The sequence below is a fragment of the Schistocerca gregaria genome, chromosome 8, assembly GCF_023897955.1.
Source record: "Schistocerca gregaria isolate iqSchGreg1 chromosome 8, iqSchGreg1.2, whole genome shotgun sequence".
NCBI classification, from domain to species: Eukaryota; Metazoa; Arthropoda; class Insecta; order Orthoptera; family Acrididae; genus Schistocerca; species Schistocerca gregaria.
This window is the reverse complement of record NC_064927.1, coordinates 421,571,101-421,591,839: the sequence shown is the minus strand read 5'-3', so window position 1 is coordinate 421,591,839 and position 20,739 is coordinate 421,571,101. Positions and strand designations below refer to the sequence as shown.

The following is a 20,739-nucleotide window of genomic DNA, read 5'->3' as shown; positions in this document are numbered from 1 at the left end:
ACAGGATGACCTCCTCCATGCCAACCAGCATGGATTTCAAAAACGTAGATCACGTGAAACCCTACTCACACTTTTCTCTCTTGACATTCTAAAACTGTCAATCAAAGCAGTCTGGTACATACAATATTTTTTCATTTTTATTAAAAACAATTGACTTGGTACCAGATCTGTACTTATCATCACAAATACAATCATATAGGGTATCAGATGAAATATGTGAATGGATTGAGAGTTCCTTTGTAGGGAGGATGCCGCATGTTGTCTTGGTAGGGGAGTCATCAACAGATGTAGAACTAACTAGGGGTTTACGACCCCAGGGACTTGTGTGTTGGGTCCCTTGCTGTTCATGTTATATATTAATGATCTTGAGGACAACATTAAGAGTAACATCAGACTTTTCACAAACAATGCAGATATCTACAATGAAGTACAGTCTGAACGAAGCTATACAAATATTCAGTCAGACACTGGTAAGCTTTCAAAGTGATGCAATCATAAGCAGCTTGCTTTAAATGTTCAAAGATGTAAAATTGTGCACTTCACACAAAAAGAAAAAGAAATATATTATCCTACAAATATAATATTAGTAGTCACAGTTGGAATCTGTAAATTCAAGTACTTGGGTGTAACACTTTGAAGGGACATGAGTGGAATGAACAGACAGGCTCAATTGTGGGCAATGCAGGTAGCAGACTAGTGAAGTGCAATCAGTTTACAAAGGAGACTGCTTACAAACTTGCACCAAATATTGAACGTATACAGAGAAGGGCAGCAAGAATGGTTACAAGTTTGTTTGATCTATGGAAGAGTATCGCAGAGATGTTGAAGGAACTGAACTGAGAATGCTTGAAGTGAGACAGAAAGTACCCTGAGGAAGTGTACTGACAAAGTTTCAAACACCAGCTTCATATGATGTCTGGGAATACTTTAGAACTTCGTACACATCGCACTCATAGGGATCGCGAAGATAAGCACACACAGGCATTTAAACATTCCCTTGCTCCAAACATGAGTGAAACAAGAAAAAGCCCTAATAACTGGTACAGTGGGACATATATCCTACCACACACTTCACAGAGTACAGATGTAAATGTAGGTCTGATTGGCTGTCTCTGAGATAGTCGGCTGCCACATAGATGCAGCTTTAAATGGCCAAATAAGCAACACAGGGAATGCATGCACTTATTCAGTTGCTCTAAAGGTGTGAACAGAGCCTCTCTTTACGCTGGTTGTACTTATGTTTACACTGCCTGCTTGGGAAGTGTCACTGGTAGCTCTTTGTGTTCCGTGTCAGGGCAGGTCTACTCCACATGACTTTCTGTTGCCAGGAAGTCATCTGTTAACTTTCTCCTATTTGTAGTAGCATTATGATTACATACCACCACATTCAGAATATACAAAACTGGGCGAACAGGCTACTGGAGGAAAAACTTGACTGTTGTAACAAAACTTATAATTATTACTAATATTTGTTTTATGGGCATTAGACCATGGTCCAAGGCATAATTCTCTGCCTAACATGTTGCCTTTCAATACTGCAGACATTATCAGAGGCTTTAATGATTTAGAATGCAGTTAGTCTCGAACAATTATAACAATTGCAAGAATTGAGAACAAGATTTTATTTTTTTTCTAAAACTTTTACACGTACAAAACATCCAGGGCCTCACATTATTTACATATAATAAATGATATATACATAAGAATACCTATACTACACAGTCCTTACGAGAACTACATGCAGTAAGACAATTTATAATAATGTACACAATACATAATATTTCTGATATAGTAAACCCTATTGCAGTTGAGATACAGATTGTTTTCTGTTAATTTAAAAATGTGCAACATCAGGGTAAGTAGCAAAACACACGTACAATGGGCTTGAAGCTCCTTACTTTCAAGCTCATTAGTAAACCTTACTGTAAGCTAGATGAAGAATCAAAACTTTCTGTATATCAAGAGGGAACTAACAAAGTTAAATGGTATAGTATACCTGCATTCAGAAAAGAAATTGCATCTTTACAATGCATGGAGTAACTAAATGATCTCATGGACGTGAAGCGTAGTTTTCATTTTACTCTGTGACCATTTCAGTTAGCTAGTTTGAGTCCATGAACTTTAAATTTGTATATTGATGGCAACAAATGACTAACACTTCCTCCACTTAAAACAAGTCTGAACCAACAATCTAGATCTTTGCAGTATTTTACATAGCTTTTCTTTTAACACTTGTATTTCGATATACGTCATCGCAGAAGGAAATCTTTTACAGCTACTTATGCTTGAATGGCAACAGTTATTATCAATAAATATATCACAGTAAGCTTTTATCATAGGATTCAAAAATGGAACTTATGGGCAGCAGAGTTGTTACAACACCAACGACTGTCCTAACTTTAATTTGGATATTAAAAGGGCAGTAAAATGTTTTCCTTGATTATTTTATTCTACATATAGTTTCCACACAAATGTTAGTGCTTTTTCCCCACAACTGTGTGTAGTCCTCTCTATCGTGCAGAAAATTGAAAGTTGTAATCACATTCATAATCTCAAGCTGTATGCTGCAGTATGCATGAAGGCCAGAAGTAATTTTCTAGATCAGTTATAATTTATAGGCCTTCAAATTGTAGGAAACAGATTTACTCAAGTACATAACGAAAACTTAAGTAAATCACATTGCATAGTGGGGATCACTGTTTTGCAATATAAGAAGGGACATGATAGCAACAGGCATCACCTTCAGTTGTTTAAATACATCATCTGATGCAACACTTAAAGTACACAAATGGTCCCAAAATGCAGCAAAAGTCTCGAGTTAGCGATGCTTGCGCCTATGCCGACCATGTCGGCTCGCTGTGCTTCCTCCACGAGAAGCTGCTGTAGATGGCTCTGGCACAACTATTTGCCCCTCTGCTATTTCATCACGGTCGGACGACTCTGATATCTGCTTCTGGGCTTCAAGGTAGAACATTACATCTCTCAGTTGCTCACGTACCTCAGCAAGTTCCTACAAATTATAGCAACAAAATTAGTATTGCAAGTGAGATTACACATGAAAAATAACTTGCAGCCTGGAGCACAATACTGATCTCTTCATATCTCATTTAATTAGATATTGTGCCGTACAATTACAGTGTGTCAATGTAAGAGGGTTGCAAAATGTACTAAACAGTACTTGGGGTTTTCAATTTTATAAAAGCTTGGGATCCAGACCTCAATAATCAAGATTATGCTGGCCATGTCATCTGTTAGTTGAAAACATAAGTTGTATATGTTTTGTGGAACAAAACCATGCAAATGGTGCAGTAGATGCCACTATCTAAACTTGGCATATAAACAGCGGTACGACACCAACGATACTTCCAATTGCAATATCCAACATAGAGACTAGGCCAGCCATCAAAATATCAAGTACAAATTGGAATCAACACATTAGCTGGATACCCAAATAAATATTGTCAACCAATCACATCAAAAGTCCCTTTTCAGTGACTTGACTAAAATATGAGACTAGCAAATGGAAATCCACCTCTTAAGGAAGGGGGAGGGGTGGGGACAAGCATGTGTGATGGTACAAGCCGCTGTTTCATAATTGTAAATTAATAGACTGACTGCTTATTGAGGAGGAGGGGTATATTTATAAGTAAAATGCTGTTGGCAGAGTTAAATGTTTGTTTCAGGTGCCTCCTGTAATGCAGTATGGTGATGTATACAGCAAGTATTTAGCACAATCCATCAATAGCCTCCTTGCACAGGAAGACACCACAAAAGATAACACTATCTGTGAAGCACTTCTTTTAGCTAAAAACTCAATTTCAGCTTGGTTTCAGTATAGAATTTTGCACTGAGCTGGTACATACATCGTATCATATCACTTTTCTCTCACAATGAATAAAATAAATACATGGTCTCATGACCTTAATGGCTATTTTGATCACTTTGAAAATTAAATTGTGTTTAAAATTACACTGGAAAGAGAAAGAAGAGAGAACCAGATTCCTTGCATACACACACACTGAATGAAAATGAGCAAGAATATTATACCTCTATGAAATATACCAAAATATTAAAGGAACAACAGTACAAGAACAACTAACCATTCCAAATAAAAAACAAATGCTACTAGCCTGTTGCTTATCTGATACATAAACGAACCTTGTCCTTTTCTTCTCGGTAAGTTGAAAACTGTTTCTCCAGCTGCTGGAATTTGTCCTGCCAGGCAGCCTGATTTTCTCGCAATGCTTTTCCCATCTGGCGTTCCTCCAGGAGCTCAGCTCTTGCTGCTACTGCTCGAGCATTCGCTTGAGATAGCTGGAAAAGAAAGAACGCCACATACTGAATGTGAGACAATTTTGCACTTAATACAGATGCAATGTGGACTACCTCAATGAAGCTGTAAGGTAATTCATTGTCACACACATATATGAATGAAGCAGTCAACGATAACTTTCTCTTTTTCAAATTTCAATATCTGATAATGCAAAACTGTCAATGCAGTAATCAGTCACCGTCAATTCAGGGTGCCACTGTTCTGAAATAATGATCTCAAATAATTTCAGAGAAATGTTGGTTGGTGTGGGGGAGAGGACCAAACAGTGAGGTCATCGGTCCCATTGGATTAGGGAAGGATGAGGAAGTAAATGGGCTGTGCTCTTTCAAAGGCAGCATCCCAGCAGTTGCCTGAAATGATTTACAGAAATCAGGGAAAATCTAAATCAGTGTGGCCGAGCTGGGTTTGAACTGTCATCCTTCTGAATGCGAGTCCAATGTGCTAACCACTGAGCCGCCTTACCTAGTCAATGTGAAATGTATTTTGAGTAGTGAGATTTTGTCTCAATTTTCTTTAAGCAAGCTCACTTTTTTGTGTGTGTGTGTGTGTGTGTGTGTGTGTGTGTGTCCTCTCCATGTGCCTGATACATCATTATAGCAAGAAAGTGTACTGTATTAAAAATATATTTAGGAAAGTTCCATTGCAAGAACATAGACCGCTACCATAGTGACTTTCGGGGGAGGGGGGGGGGGGGGAGACAGCACAACTGTAATAGTGCTGGTCCAGCTTTTATTTGGCTGAAACCAAATATGGATCAAAGAGAAGTAATGAATTTGTAGAAGTGAAAACACACAGAATGTAAACAGGAGTCATTTTAAAGAATTTATTAATACATATCTACATCTACACGGATACCCTGCAAATCACATTTAAGTGCCTGGCAGAGGGTTCATTGAACCACCTTCACAATTCTCTATTATTCCAATCTCATATAGCGTGCAGACAGAATGAACACCTATATCTTTCCATACGAGTTCTGATTTCCCTTGTTTTATCATGGTGATCATTTCTCCCTATGTAGGTCAGTGTCAATAAAATATTTTCACATCCGGAGGAGAAAGTTGATGATTGGAATTTCGTGAGAAAATTCCGCTGCAATGAATAATGACTTTGATTTAATGATGTCCACCCCAAATCCTGTATCATTTCAGTGACACACTCTCCCCTATTTCGCGATAATACAAAACGTGCTGCTCTTCTTTGAACTTTCTCGATGTACTCAGTCTATCCCATCTGGTAAGAAGCCCACACCGCACAGCAGGATTCTAAAATAGGATGGACAAGCATAGTGTAGGCAGTCTCTTTAGTAGATCTGTTACATTTTTCAAGTGTCCTGCCAATAAAACACAGTCTTTGGTTAGCATTCCCTACATTTTCTACGTGTTCCTTCCAATTTAAGTTGTTCATAATTGTAACTCCTAGGTATTTAGTAGAATTTACAGCCTGCAGATTTCACTGAGTTATCGTGTAACTGAAGTTTAACAGATTTTATTTAGCACTCCTGTGGATGACCTCACACTTGTTGTTATTTAGGGTCAATTGCCAATTTTTGCACCACACATATCTTTCCTAAATCGTTTAGTGATTTGTTTTGATCTTCTGATTATTTTATTAATCAATAAATGAGAGTGTCATCTGCAAACAACCTAAGATGGCTGCTCAGATTGTCCCCCCAAATCATTTAGATAGATAAGGAACAGCAAGGGACCTATAACACTACCTGATGACTTTCCATCAACTACTATAAAATGTGACATCTCTGACAAGAAATAACATAACTGAGACGATATTCCATAACCACACAATTTCACTACAAGCCACTTGTGAGGTACAGTGTGAAAAGCCTTCCAGAAATACGGAATTAATCTGAAATCCCCGTCACTAACGTGTAAATGTCCGTGCCACTCACATGTTGTTATAACAATCTGCACTGAAAATTGTGCAACAGAATAAAATAGTGAACGGCTTTTTTAAGCAACAAAGTGCTTCTTCACCAACAGAAGCTGTCATGTTTGATTTTAGTTATCTGAAATCCTATTTTGTAGTGACATTATAGGCTGCTGTTTACAGTTTAATTTTAAAGCATTCATCTGAGAAACACTGAGATATTGAGATGCTGTTGCACATACTTGTCAGTTACTTTACTGAAATTTTAAATGCGAGCATCCCGGTTACACTTTACTGTCATCATTATTAATGTTGAATGAAACATCGCATTTACTGTCAGCAGTCACTGTTTAGTTATTTCCACAATGCATTTTGAAGGTTTAAACCTCAATCATAAGGTGAATTTCTTTACATTCATTTGGCATATATATGTGTTGTGTTACGACTTTGGAGTGATCAAAGGCTTCTTCCTCTGTCATAACACATTACACACACCATCACACTTTGTAAACCCTGAGCGAACAAAAGATGGCACCTAGAATCTAATATGTGCACTTATGTTACTTTTTGGCCCTATCACTGTGCATGCAAGTCTTCTCCAAAAGTTTAACCCCTTAATGCCAAGTGTCTCAAATTCACATCTTACCAATGCTCTGCTAATAGTTGGAGGGTTATCTGCTTCTGAATGCCAGTGCTGATAGATGTCATTTCTTGATGAAGCTACCAATAATTCTGACAAGTGCTGCATTCTCGTGAATGTTGTGGGTACCTCTAAAGCACCACGATGTTTCATTTTTATCTTTCATCTAGAAATTAATTCACGCGTTAACGGGTTAAGGCACGTGCTGGAATCATCTGCAAAAAAGTAAGTGGCATGTGGCCAAAATTGTGAACAAAAAGTAACATAAGTGAACTTGTTAGTTTCTAGGTGTCATCTTTGTTCCCTCTGTGTCTACAAAATGTCATGTATTATTACAAAGGAAGAAGCCTTTGATCACTGGAGCCAGATCCACAGGTTACTCCAAAGTCATAACAAAACACATATGAGACGTGCTCAAAGAGTAACAGGTATTTATTCATCAACATCAACAAGAATACCCCTCAGATATACTACACATGTGCCAGCCCTTTTTCTAATCTTGAAAGCACTCCTGGAACTCACTTTTCTTTATGGTGTTCAACTCCTTCAGTGGTTCTTTTTATTCTCATCAATGGAGGAAAAAGATGTCCTTCCATGGTTCTTTCTGCCTCAGGTATAGAAAGAAGTTGCAGATGGCCATGTCAGGCAAATACGGTGGGTGAGGCGAAATAATGGTTTAGTTTTTTGCCAAAAAATCACAAACAAGCATTGAGGGTTGAGTGGGACCATTATCATGATGCAGTTTCCCCAAGTGGTTATGCCATATAGGATATATTGCAGGAAGAGTTCCCACCTGCGCAGTTCTGAAAAGCTGGTGTTGGTAGGAAGGATCCACATAGCACAGGCTTTTCACAACATTGCCATTATTCCATCTTTGAAAGGATGAGTCTCATGGTCTTGTAAGTATTAAAAGAGGGTTAAGATTAAAATTATACATACATATAAATTGCTGGCCAGAATAATATTTGGCAGAAAAAATAATAAAATGTAATGGGTAACGATTAGTTACAATTTTGGATAAGGTGAAAACATCGTTTAAGTAATTAAACTCTTACACAGTAAATCATTAAGACACTTCTGTTTAAAGCCCTTTCCCAAGTAAAATATTATTCCACATCAATCTCACATACACTTCAGTAAGAGCTTACATAAAGAAGTTCCCCCCCCCCCCTCTTCCCCCCCCCCCCATAAGATGCAATGTCTTCCAATCAGTAGCACACCTTTGAGAAGTGCCAGGAGGCTCATACATGAGCCTAGACACTGACCGAACAGATCATGAAGGCCCAACGGTACCAACCGGCTGCTGTGTCACCCTCAGCCCACAGGCATCATTGGATGCAGATATGGAGGGGCATGTGGTCAGCACACCGCTCTCCTGGCCGTATGTCAGTTTAAAAGACTGTATCCGCTACTTCTCAATCAAATAGCTCCTCAGTTTGCCTCACAAGGGCTGAGTGCACCCCGCTTGCCAACAGTGCTTGATAGACTGTACGGTCACCCACCCAAGTGCTAGCCCAGTCCAACAGTGCCCAACTTCGGTGATTTGACAGGAACCGGTGTTACCACTGTGGCAAGGCCATTGGCCGTACCTGAGCCTGCTCATACATAATGTTCGACTCAGCAGCAGCACAAGGAAAACTGTTAGAAAAAGGATACCTCCCGCCCAGCAACAGCCGCTGACCACATTCCGCAAGCAATACAGTAGCCAGTATCCTCCAAACACCCACCCAGTTCTGACAGAGTACACGTTGAGGGAACTATACTTGTATTTTCATTCATGCAAAGTAAAGTGTTTAGTGATTTGTGCAATGGATGCACAAAAAACAAAAGGAACTATTTACAGCTGCTAAGAAATTGCTGATCACACCTAAGTATGAGGAAAAAGGTTGAATTCATAATTACAATTTGCAAAATCTCTTGGGATCTTGTCTTTGATGATGCGAGACATTCATTGCAAATGAAAGGACTCTGAATAAATTGCTTGTGAGGCAGAACTAAAGTGAAATCTGGAAGATGAGCTGGGAGGTAAGATGTTTTAATTCCACTGATACAACGAGCTACAACTGCATCAGTTTCTCTAAGTGGACCGTAGTTCAAGCAAATGCTAACATAAAAGTATACTGTGCCTGCAGGGTTGTCTCGATAGTGGTGGGACCAAAATCATGAACAATGGTAACACAAGTGCACTTATTGGTTTCTAGGTGCCATCTTTGTACCCTCAATGCTTACAAAGTGTGAAGGGGTATGTGATGTACCATGAAGACAGTCCCACAGGTTACTACAGAGTAGAGGAAGGGTCTGTATGAAGAATGTGTTAAAGTTTCCCAGCGGAACATCTGCATGTAGTCAAAACGCTTGTGGGCAGTCTACATGCTTTCAAGGTTGTTTTGACTGTTCTGGTGGGGAGCAATTACACATCTTCCATACAGTCCCACTTTCTCCCCATGTGATTTCTATATTTTGTTTATGTGAAGAAAGACATTTGTGGCCATTGATTTGCTTGGGATGGAGCAGCGCACGCCAGGATACAATTTGGTTCTGCAGGCAACTGCAAACATTTTTCCATGAATGCATTGACCGTCTTTTCTCACAACTGGATAAATGTATTAATGGTTATGGCGATTACTTTTGAAATAATAAACAGTTTACTTAAAAAATGGAAAGTCCAGGTTGAAATATCGACAGTATTAGGAAAGGGACAGACTGCTACTCACTGTGAAGATCACCTATTGGTTTGCAAACAGGTGAACCCTTCTGGCTTTCTACATTTTTTTTTTGCAGAAGTGCAGGAGGTCACCCTGTGGGCTTGCAAAGATACTAAGCCCGAAACCCAGCATGGTAACCATTCCTCTGTGTGTGTGTGTGTGTGTGTGGGGGGGGGGGGGGGGGGGGGCGGCGTTAACGGCCTGCAAGGTGCTAGCCCCCAACCACTCAGGGATCACACTATTGGTGCTGAGCTGAAAACTCCTCACATTAGCCAGAGAGTATGTGCCTGTCATGGTTGTGGCATGGTGACTCCAGCCAATGGTTTACTGGCTATGTAAATGTTACTGTGACTTGGTGGTCTTCGTCTGGAGTGGTGAAGTGAATTACATTTTCTTCTGCTGGTGGCTGTAAAGCCATAGCAGTCTTTTCTGAAGGTAGGACTTATTACAATGCGGAGAAGTGTGACCCCCAAATGTTTTCTTTCCTATCTATTCTGTGGGAGTAACATTAGGCTCTGAGACGGGTGGAGAAATACTCCCAGATTTTGGAAATAGCAGCAATCTCAAAAATGAAAAGTGGCTCCACCTTAGTTAAAACTGCCTCCCAGGGAAGTTACGAGCACCGCTCACCTGTGAGAAGCTGGACGACATTCCCATAACTAAAACTTCCCATAATGGTATTAATATAGTGCAGGGAATCATCTTCCACACTGGTTGCCTATAACATACTGATGATGAGTAACTTCCCAATTTGGAGCAATGGAGTGTGCATTTTGTTCATTATGTCCATTGGAATCAAAAGACTGGAACATTCATCTTGGCATCTGAAGATGACCCATTGCTTGAGAAGGTCCAGATAATGGTGCAGCACTACAATGTCCAGCTGTATGTTCCTCCTCTGATGCAGTGCTACAAATGCATGTGATTTGGACACATGTTTATTCAATAAAAAGGCACTTCAGTTGTCAGTAATTTCTTAATTTAGTCCATGACCAGTTTTGATGCATAAAGCTTCAGCTTCAAGTGCCACCAACTGCAAATAAGAGGAGGGACTACTAGTGTTTAAGTACTAGGAGGCTGACGAACAAAAATGAAAGCTACAGTTGTGAAAAGTGGTGTACTCTTATAATTATGGGAACATATATGTGTGGCAGTTGGGCCAGTCTGTGAAGAGGGTTCGCACCCATATCAAACACGTGTGGACACACACACACACACACACACACACACACACACACACACACACACACACACGCACGCACTCTCTCTCTCTCTCTCTCTCTCTCTCTCTCTCTCTCTCTCTCAACTTTGAACTCAATAACAATGTAAACATTAAATACCATATATTTTGGCAGATAACGTGATAGTTGAAGCATAAAAAAAGGCATGCAAAATCAGGGTCATCTTATACAACAAACATAAAACCTAGATTGAAATGTATATAAATTAAAACTATTTTGAAATAAATCACTCACCAATGCATTTAAAATGCTGTGCAAACTCCTTACAATCATAAATTAAGAAAAGCAGATCCTTGAGTACATCCTCACTTTGGTTGTTGAGCAGCTTGTCATATGAGTCCCATTCTGCACCTTGTGAATTAACTTTCGCTTTGTTGTCAGTATTACATAACAAATTGTCCTCAGTGCCATACATAGCACTGGAAATCTCACACATCTTGAAGCATTTGATCACTGATTCCACTGTAATTTTTTCCCTTGATTTGATCACGAAATTACAAAAAATGTCAAGTGATGCAGTCCGCATAGCTCCACCTTTCATATACTTTTTGCCATGTATCATCCAGTTGCTCCATTTGAATAGTTTATTCACAGAAATGCCTAAAGGTTTAGCACCTGGTGTAACAGCAATCTTAGTATTGCTTCGTGCTACGTGTTTTTTGGTGTTCTCAGTTATGTGACTGTGAAACATATCCCACACCAGCAAACTTGATTGATTTAGTAGAGCACCTGGTCGCCTCTGCCACACATTTTCCATCCACAATTTTACACCATTCTCGTCCATCCATCTCTTTTTGTGAAAATGTATAAAAATGCCTGGTGAAAATTTTATTTTAGGAATGGTTTTCTGCTTGAAAATGACCACAGGTATAAGATTTGTTCCATCTTCCATGCATGTTAACACTACGTAAAACTAGTGTTTTCATGGCCTGTACTTCTGACTTGAATAGTTTTTATGCCTTTTGTTTCCACAGTTCTGGTGTTTACCATATTGAAGTTCATCAGTATTTCATCCTTATTTCCAATATGAGATAGTGGAAAGTTATATTTTTGCCTCATAAAAATAATGAACTTATGAAACTCGTAACTTTATTGTGAAGATGTTTCAGTAATTTTTTGCAATTTTTCTTTTCTGCCTATTACCATATTTTTTCTGCTTATGAAACGACTGCACCAAAGTGCCCTGCTTCAGATTGGCTTGTGACAACTTCAACGCATAAACCCTATCCATTTTTCTTGTTACAACATAATAATTCTGCCTCTGATCTTGCATCCGTTCTGCAACACAATTTTCTTAACTTGGCCAGCAAGCTGTTCTATGAGGAGAGGAACACACTAGCATTTTTTTAAAAAGCATCTCCAATCTTTCATCAGTCTCTTACTAACTTCTCTGTTATAGCAAAAGCCTTTGCTGCAACAAAACTGTTTTGATTCTTTAGCTGCTTTATGCAAACAGCTTTACAGTATGATTAAATGATGATGGTGTCCTCTTGGGTAAAATATTCCGGAGGTAAAATAGTCCCCCATTCGGATCTCCGGGCGGGGACTACTCAAGAGGACGTTGTTATCAGGAGAAAGAAAACTGGCATTCTACGGATCGGAGTGTGGAATGTCAGATCCCTTAATCGGGCAGGTAGGTTAGAAAATTTAAAAAGGGAAATGGATTGGTTAAAGTTAGATATAGTGGGAATTAGTGAAGTTCGGTGGCAGGAGGAACAAGACTTCTGGTCAGGTGACTACAGGGTTATAAACACAAAATCAAATAGGGGTAATGCAGGAGTCGGTTTAATAACGAATAGGAAAATAGGAATGCGGGTAAGCTACTACAAACAGCATAGTGAACGCATTATTGTGGCCAAGATAGATACGAAGCCCACACCTACTACAGTAGTACAAGTTTATATGCCAACTAGCTCTGCAGATGACGAAGAAATTGAAGAAATGTATGATGAAATAAAAGAAATTATTCAGATAGTGAAGGGAGACGAAAATTTAATAGTAATGGGTGACTGGAATTCGATTGTAGGAAAAGGGAGAGAAGGAAACATAGGTGAATATGGATTGGGGCTAAGAAATGAAAGAGGATGCCGCCTGGTAGAATTTTGCACAGAGCACAACTTAATCATAGCTAACACTTGGTTTAAGAGTAATGAAAGAAGGTTGTATACATGGAAGAACCCTGGAGATACAAAAACGTATCAGATAGATTATATAATGGTAAGACAGAGATTTAGGAACCAGGTTTTAAATTGTAAGACATTTCCAGGGGCAGATGTGGACTCTGACCACAATCTATCGGTTATGACCTGTAGATTAAAACTGAAGAAACTGCAAAAAGGTGGGAAATTAAGGAGATGGGACCTGGATAAACTGAAATAACCAGAGGTTGTAAAGAGTTTCAGGGAGAGCATAAGGGAACAATTGACAGGAATGGGGGAAAGAAATACAGTAGAAGAAGAATGGGTAGCTTTGAGGGATGAAGTAGTGAAGGCAGCAGAGGACCAAGTAGGTAAAAAGACGAGGGCTAGAAGAAATCCTTGGGCAACAGAAGAAATATTGAATTTAATTGATGAAAGGAGAAAATATAAAAATGCGGTAAATGAAGCAGGCAAAAAGTAATACAAACGTGTCAAAAATGAGATCGACAGGAAGTGCAAAATGGCTAAGCAGGGATGGCTAGATGACAAATGTAAGGATGTAGAGGCTTATCTCACTAGGGGTAAGATAGATACTGCCTACAGAAAAATTAAAGAGACCTTTGGAGATAAGAGAACCACTTGTATGAACATCAAGAGCTCAGATGGAAACCCAGTTCTAAGCAAAGAAGGGAAAGCAGAAAGGTGGAAGGAGTATATAGAGGGTCTATACAAGGGCGATGCACTTGAGGACAATATTATGGAAATGGGAGATATGATATTGTGTAAAGAGTTTGACAGAGCACTGAAAGACCCCAGTCGAAACAAGGCCCCCAGAGTAGACAACATTCCATTGGGACTACTGACAGCCTCGGGAGAGCCAGTCCTGACAAAACTCTACCAGCTGGTGAGCAAGAGAGTATTCAGTCAACATTGTCAAAAGCTTTCTCTAAGTCTACAAATGCTAGAAACGTAGGTTTGCCTTTTCTTAATCTTTCTTCTAAGATAAGTCGTAAGGTCAGTATTGCCTCACGTGTTCCAACATTTCTACGGAATCCAAACTGATCCTCCCCGAGGTCCGCATCTATCAGTTTTTCTTTTCGTCTGTAAAGAATTCGCACTAGTATTTTGCAGCTGTGACTTATTAAACTGATAGTTCGGTAATTTTCACATCTGTCAGCACCTGCTTTCTTTGGGATTGGAATTATTATATTCTTCTTGAAGTCTGAGGGCCGACGTTCTGGCAGATGAACGACTGACTGCGGGAATAGGACACGATAATTTGGATGCCCGGGCAAGCTAAAAACATGGGCAGCATAAGCAGCCAGTAATTGTTGGCGTCCTAACCGCAGTGGAGGGACACCTGCCTCCACAAGTATGCTGTCCACAGGGCTTGTTCGGAAGGCACCAGTGGCAAGGCGTATCCCGCTGTGGAGGATTGGGTCCAGCACCCGCAACGCAGATGGGGATGCTGAGCCATAAGCCAGACTCCCGTAGTCCAGACGGGACTGGATTAACGCCTGGTAAAGCCGTAGGAGAGTAGATCGGTCGGCGCCCCACCTGGTGTGGCTCAGGCATCGCATAGCATTTAGATGCCGCCAACACGCCTGTTTAAGCTGCCGAATATGAGGCAGCCAAGTCAACCGGGCATCAAAAACCATCCCCAAAAACCTATGTGAGTCCACCACTTTAAGAAGCTCGCCGTCAAGATAAAGCCGCGGCTCTGGGTGAACAGTGCGTCGCCGGCAGAAATGCATAACGCAGGTCTTGGCTGCGGAAAACTGAAAACCATGCGCTACAGCCCAAGACTGCACCTTGCGGATTGCGCCTTGTAGCTGACTTCAGCAGCTGCAATGCCAATAGAGTTGTAGTAAAGGCAGAAGTCGTCAGCATACAGGGAAGCAGAGACAGTATTTCCCATGGCCGCAGCGAGCCCGTTAATAGCTATTAAAAACAGACACACACTGAGAACAGAACCCTGTGGCACACCGTTCTCCTGGACTTGAGAGGAACTATATGAGGCCGCAACGTGCACGCGGAAGGTACGATACGACAGAGGGCCCCGAAGACCCCATCTATGAAGCGTAGAAAGGATGTGATGATGCCATGTCATATCATATGCCTTCCGCATGTCGAAAAAGACAGCAACCAGATGCTGACGGCGGGCAAAGGCAGTATGGATGGCCGACTCCAGGCTCACCAGATTGTCGGCGGCGGAGCGGCCTTTACGGAACCCACCCTGAGACGGAGCCAGAAGGCCTCGAGACTCCAGTACCCAATTCAAGCGCCAGATCACCATCCGTTCAAGCAACTTGCAAAGAACGTTGGTGAGGCTAATGGGACGGTAGCTGTCCACCTCAAAAGGGTTCTCCCTGGTTTCAGAATGGGGACAACAAGACTTTCCCGCCATTGCGACGGAAACTCACCCTCAACCCAAATACGGTTGTAAAGATCGAGGAGGCGTCGCTGGCAGTCCACTGAAAGGTGTTTCAGCATCTGAGAGTGGATGCTATCTGGCCCAGGAGCGGTATCAGGACAAGCGGCAAGGGCACTTCGAAATTCCCGCTCACTGAATGGAACATTGTACAATTCAGGATGGTGAGTGCGAAAAGAAAGACTCCGACGTTCTATCCGCTCCTTAATGTAGCGGAAGCCCAAGGGGTAGTTGGCAGAAGCGGAATTCATAGCAAAGTGCTCTGCCAAGCAGTTTGCAATGACGTCGGAGTCAGTACAAACTGCTCCATTCAGTGAGAGCGCAGGGACACTGACAGGGGTCCGATAGCCATAGAGGCGGCGAATCTTGGCCCAGACCTGCGATGGAGTGACATGGAGGCCAATGGTGGACACATACCGCTCCCAGCACTCCTGCTTGCGTTGGCGGATAATGCAGCGGGCTCGCGCACGCAGCCGTTTGAAGGCGATAAGGTGGTCGATTGAGGGATGTCGCTTGTGACGCTGGAGCGCCCGCCGGCGAGCTTTAATCGCTTCAGCGATCTCAGGCAACCACCAAGGCACAGTCCGCCGCTGAAGGGACCCAGAATAACGGGGAATGGCAGATTTGGCGGCAGTAACGAAGCCGGTGGTGACCGATTGAACCACTGCATCAATGGCATCGTTAGAGAGAGGCTCAATAGCGGCAGTGGAGGAGAACAAGTTCCAGTCAGCCTGATACATAGCCCATCTGCTAGGGCGCCCAGAAGAGTGACGCTGTGGCAGTGACAGAAAGATCGGAAAGGGGTCACTACCACACAGGTCGTCATGCACTCTCCATTCGACAGACGGTAAGAGGCTAGGGCTACAGATGGAACGGTCAATGGCGGAGTATGTGCCATGCGCCACACTGAAGTGTGTGAAGGCACCATCATTTAAGATCGAGAGATCGAGCTGCGCCAATAAATGCTCAACGATGGCGCCTCGACCTGTTGCCACTGACCCACCCCACAGATGGTTATGGGCATTAAAGTCGCCCAGTAACAGGAAAGGTGGAGGCAATTGAGCTATCAGAGCAGCCAGGACATGCTGCGCGACATCACCATCCGGTGGAAGGTAAAGACTGCAGATGGTAACAGCCTGTGGCGTCCACACCCGAACAGCGACAGCCTCTAAAGGAGTGTGGAGAGGTACAGACTCGCTGTGAAGAGAGTTCAGGACATAGATGCAGATGCCACCAGACACCCTTTCATAAGCTGCCCGGTTCTTATAATAACCCTGATAGCCACCGAGGGCGGGGGTTCGCATTGCCGGAAACCAAGTTTCCTGCAGAGGAAAGGGTGAAGGCTGATAAGTTGGCAGAGCTCAGCTAGATGGTGGAAGAAATCGCTGCAGTTCCACTGGAGGATGGTGTTGTCCATGGCTGAGAAAGGCTCGACGGGACTGGGAAGGGAGATTACGCCGCTGGGTCACCTGCTGCCTCCGATTTAGCACCTGTGATAGTGCTTTCCATGGCGTCTGATGGACCGGCGAGATCGAGGTCCTCAGCGGACGCCAGAATCTCCACCGCATCCTCAGACGCAGAGCTGGAAGGTTGCGGTGGGATGGCTGCCACCGCGAGTTCCTTGGGCTGAGAGCTCATCTTGGGTTTCTCACGCCATTCCTTGGGTCGCACCGGCTGGGAGGGCTTCACCGATTCAGTCTCTGGGACGGAGGAGCATCGTGAAGCCCTACGACCAGCTGATTGTGGGCACTTATGCCATTGTCGGTCGTCAGGCTTCTCGCTGGCGGAAATCTGGGAAGGGAGGGACCCAAGGGACCCCTTGCGAGCGTGAGAAGCCGAAGAAGTTGGACACTTCTCTGGCTTAGAAGTGGGGACGGACGTCCCCGATGGGTGGGATGGTGTTGCTCCTGAGGTAGGTGGTGCAGGAGCAACCCGGTGGGTAGAGCCCCCCACTGGCGAGGGGGCAGGAGGAGTTTTACTACTCGTCGATCTGGCCACAATTGGAGAAACAGACGGGGCTAGCACAGGTGTTGTAGCAGCAGCGTAGGAAGATGTCATTCTCACAGGATGGAGTCGGTCATATTTCCTCTTGGCCTCAGTATAGGTTAGTTGGTCCAGGGTCTTGTATTCCATGATTTTACGCTCTTTCTGGAAAATTCGGCAGTCTGGCGAGCAAGGTGAATGGTGCTCCCTGCAGTTGACACAGATGGGAGGCGGGGCACATGGAGTATTGGGATGTGATGGGCGTCCACAATCTCGACATGTGAGGCTGAAAGTGCAGCGAGAAGACATATGGCTGACTTCCAGCACTTAAAGCATTGCATCGGGGGAGGGATATAGGGCTTAACGTCACATCAGTAGACCATCACCTTGACTTTTTCAGGTAATGTATCCCCTTCGAAGGCCAAGATGAAGGCACTGGTAGGAATCTGATTTTCCTTCGGACCCCGATGAACGCGCCGGACGAAATGTACACCTCGGCGCTCTAAATTGGCGCGCAGCTCTTCATCAGACTGCAAAAGAAGATCCCTATGGTAAATAACTCCCTGGACCATATTTAAACTCTTATGGGGTGTGGTCGGAACGGCAACATCCCCCAACTTGTCACAAGCGAGTAACCGTCGTGACTGGGCAGAGGATGCCGTTTGTATCAGGACTGACCCAGAGCACATTTTTGACAAGCCCTCCACCTCCCCAAACTTGTCCTCTAAATGCTCGACGAAGGACTGAGGCTTTGTGGAGAGAAAAGACTCCCCATCAACCCTCGTACAAACTAAGAAGCGGGGCGAATAACTGCTACTGCCATCCTGAGACTTACGTTCCTCCCACGGTGTGGCCAGGGAGGGGAACATTTTCGGATCGTACTTCTGAGCGTTAAACTGAGCCCGAGAACGCTTAGAGACTGCTGGCGGCTGGCCACCAGCGAGAGACGATGTACCACGCTTCATTGCGGGTCATCCGCCCTGATGCCACCGACTCCGACCAAGGGCCCTCCCCACGGGCGCCACCCAGCCACGGCAAGAGCCACCTGGCAGGATGGCCGTTGCCGGGAGTCCCGATACCCCAGGAGGATAGGCATCTACTCCGTGGCATACATGGGGAGTTAACGGCGCAGGCATCAGTAGAGCGATCCCTGTGTTGTCAGGGGCTACAACCAACAGGGTACATGGCGGCCCCACCACAACGGACTGGCTACCATGCTGGATGTTAGGTAACATGTGGTCCATGGTCGCCGTCGGTACAGAAAGAGGCACTGCACAGTGCAAGGTGTTATCTGCACGCAGAAAAAGTCATGCCCAAGAGATGGAGAGTGGAGAGGAGTGCAGTTCAACGGTGTATAAGCTGGCGAAAGGTCTGATTGCAAGATGGACACAATGCACCAAGTAAGGCGCCCTTCCCCAATCGGCTCGCTCTTCGGAAAATTTTGAGAGATGGAGGTCAAACCCAACAGGGGACCATCATATAAGGCCGAAAAGTTTGAGACTCCTTTTAGTCGCCTCTTACGACAGGCAGGAATACCGCGGGCCTATTCTAACCCCCGAACCCGCAGGGGGTTATTGAATAGGATTGGGGAGAAGAGAAGTTTGTGGCACAACTTGACCAGAAGAAGGGATCGGTTGGTAGGACATGTTCTGAGGCATCAAGGGATCACCAATTTGGTATTGGAGGGCTGTGCGGAGGGTAAAAATCGTAGAGGGAGACCAAGAGATGAATACACTAAGCAGATTCAGAAGGATGTAGGTTGCAGTAGGTACTGGGAGATGAAGAAGCTAGCACAGGATAGAGTAGCATGGAGAGCTGCATCAAACCAGTCTCAGGACTGAAGACCGCAACAAAAACAACAACAACAGCTGCTTTATGACCTTTTAACTTGAATCTTGCTTTGTATTTTCTTCTTTTTGTTGGTTCTATCTTTGGGCACACACTTTAAAAATTTTACACCTGTCTTGAGAGCGGAAAGAGGAAGCCATGGTTGAGAGCCCAGGCCCACCTCTTTTATATGGCACCCTGAAGGTAGCGTTCAGCAACATCCACAGTTGAGGAGCTATAGTAGCTGCAAACGTCATTAGAATACAGGGAGGGCAACAGTGTCGACCCCACAACAGCAGGTAGACCAATGGTCGCCACCAGAAAAAGAGACACGCTCTAACTTGAACCAAGAATGTATGGTGGGGCGGCAAGAAGTTCTGGACAAATATCAGGAGTGGGTCCTGGAGACCATAGTCATGTAGGGTAATGAGTATGTGATGACACCATGCCTTTTGCAAGTTATGATAAGGTGTTGCTGCTGGGCTAAAGCTCATCAGATAGCAGATTCCAGGCAGACCAAATTGTCAGCAGTAGAATGGTCTTGACAAGAACTACCCTGGAACAGAGCCAAAAGACCCTCAGACTCAATGTACTGACACACCAGTCATACTTTCAAGAAACTAACCTCTAATTAGTACTTTCAAGAAACCTACCTCCCACAACAGAGCCAATGACTGGAGTCACAACTGCATTTTGCATATGGAGTCCCTCTGCTCTGAACTTTTATCTTTCCCCACTATTATCTCTTCTCTGGGAGAAATCACGTATACCTGCATGCTGTACACCCCATCCTCAGATCTGTGTCAGCCTATTTTTTTACACTGAAAGACTCTGTAGACCCTATGGCTTTTTGCTGCCTGTTCCTGGGCATCCTTGATGGATTTCTGGACTCAGAGGTGGTGAACTCTGATGGCTTCATGGCGACAGATGAAGTGTTTTTGCCTATGTACAAGCAGAGTGCAGAGAACTACGCTCCCTGCCGAACGGCTGCAGTGTATTCACTGCATGGCCACGGTTTGAGCCCTCAGCCACTTTTGTTCTTACACCAGGGGGACATTCTTAATCGGCAGTGACTCCCTCAGCAGCCTTTAGGCTGTTAACCAGTGCTACCCTCAGCATCCATTTGTTGAGACTATCTAGGATTCCTTTACGACCTGCAGCAAGTTGGATGGTCAGTCATCTTCGTATGTACCCTGGACACGTGGGGATATGCTAACCGGTTGGTCAAGCTACAAGCTACAAGCATGAGACAGGGCACTAGAAGTGGACATCCAGTCAACTCTCTGCTGTCAATCGTTGGAGGCTTGGAATTTAAATTGGTAAAGTCTGTTTTTTCCGAATACAGTGCACACCATAAATGATACTATGAACATGTCGCAGTCTTCCCTTTGTGCTTGTTGCAAGAAATCTATTGTTCTTTAACGGCTTCACATCAGCCACACTGCCATATTGTCCGACAATAGGATCCCCCCCCCCCCCCCCCCGGCGGTGTGGTGCCATCTGATAAGTGGACCATATCTTACTGGAGTGCCCCAATTTGGCCACCTTACAATG

General features: G+C 43.6%; 1 protein-coding gene across 1 annotated transcript in view; it reads right to left on the bottom strand.

The window, feature by feature from the left end:
* Positions 1 to 1,605: 1,605 nt before the first annotated feature.
* LOC126284480 (BRCA1-associated protein) overlaps positions 1,606 to 20,739 on the bottom strand; it is a 123,420-nt gene continuing 104,286 nt past the window's right edge. Inside the window, exons 10-11 of the mRNA XM_049983438.1 lie at positions 4,159 to 4,314; positions 1,606 to 3,010 (exon numbers count right to left, since the gene is read on the bottom strand). Coding sequence (XP_049839395.1) covers positions 2,819 to 3,010; positions 4,159 to 4,314 — 348 coding nt within the window. The 3' untranslated portion in view covers positions 1,606 to 2,818. The remainder of the gene's footprint in view (positions 3,011 to 4,158; positions 4,315 to 20,739) is intronic.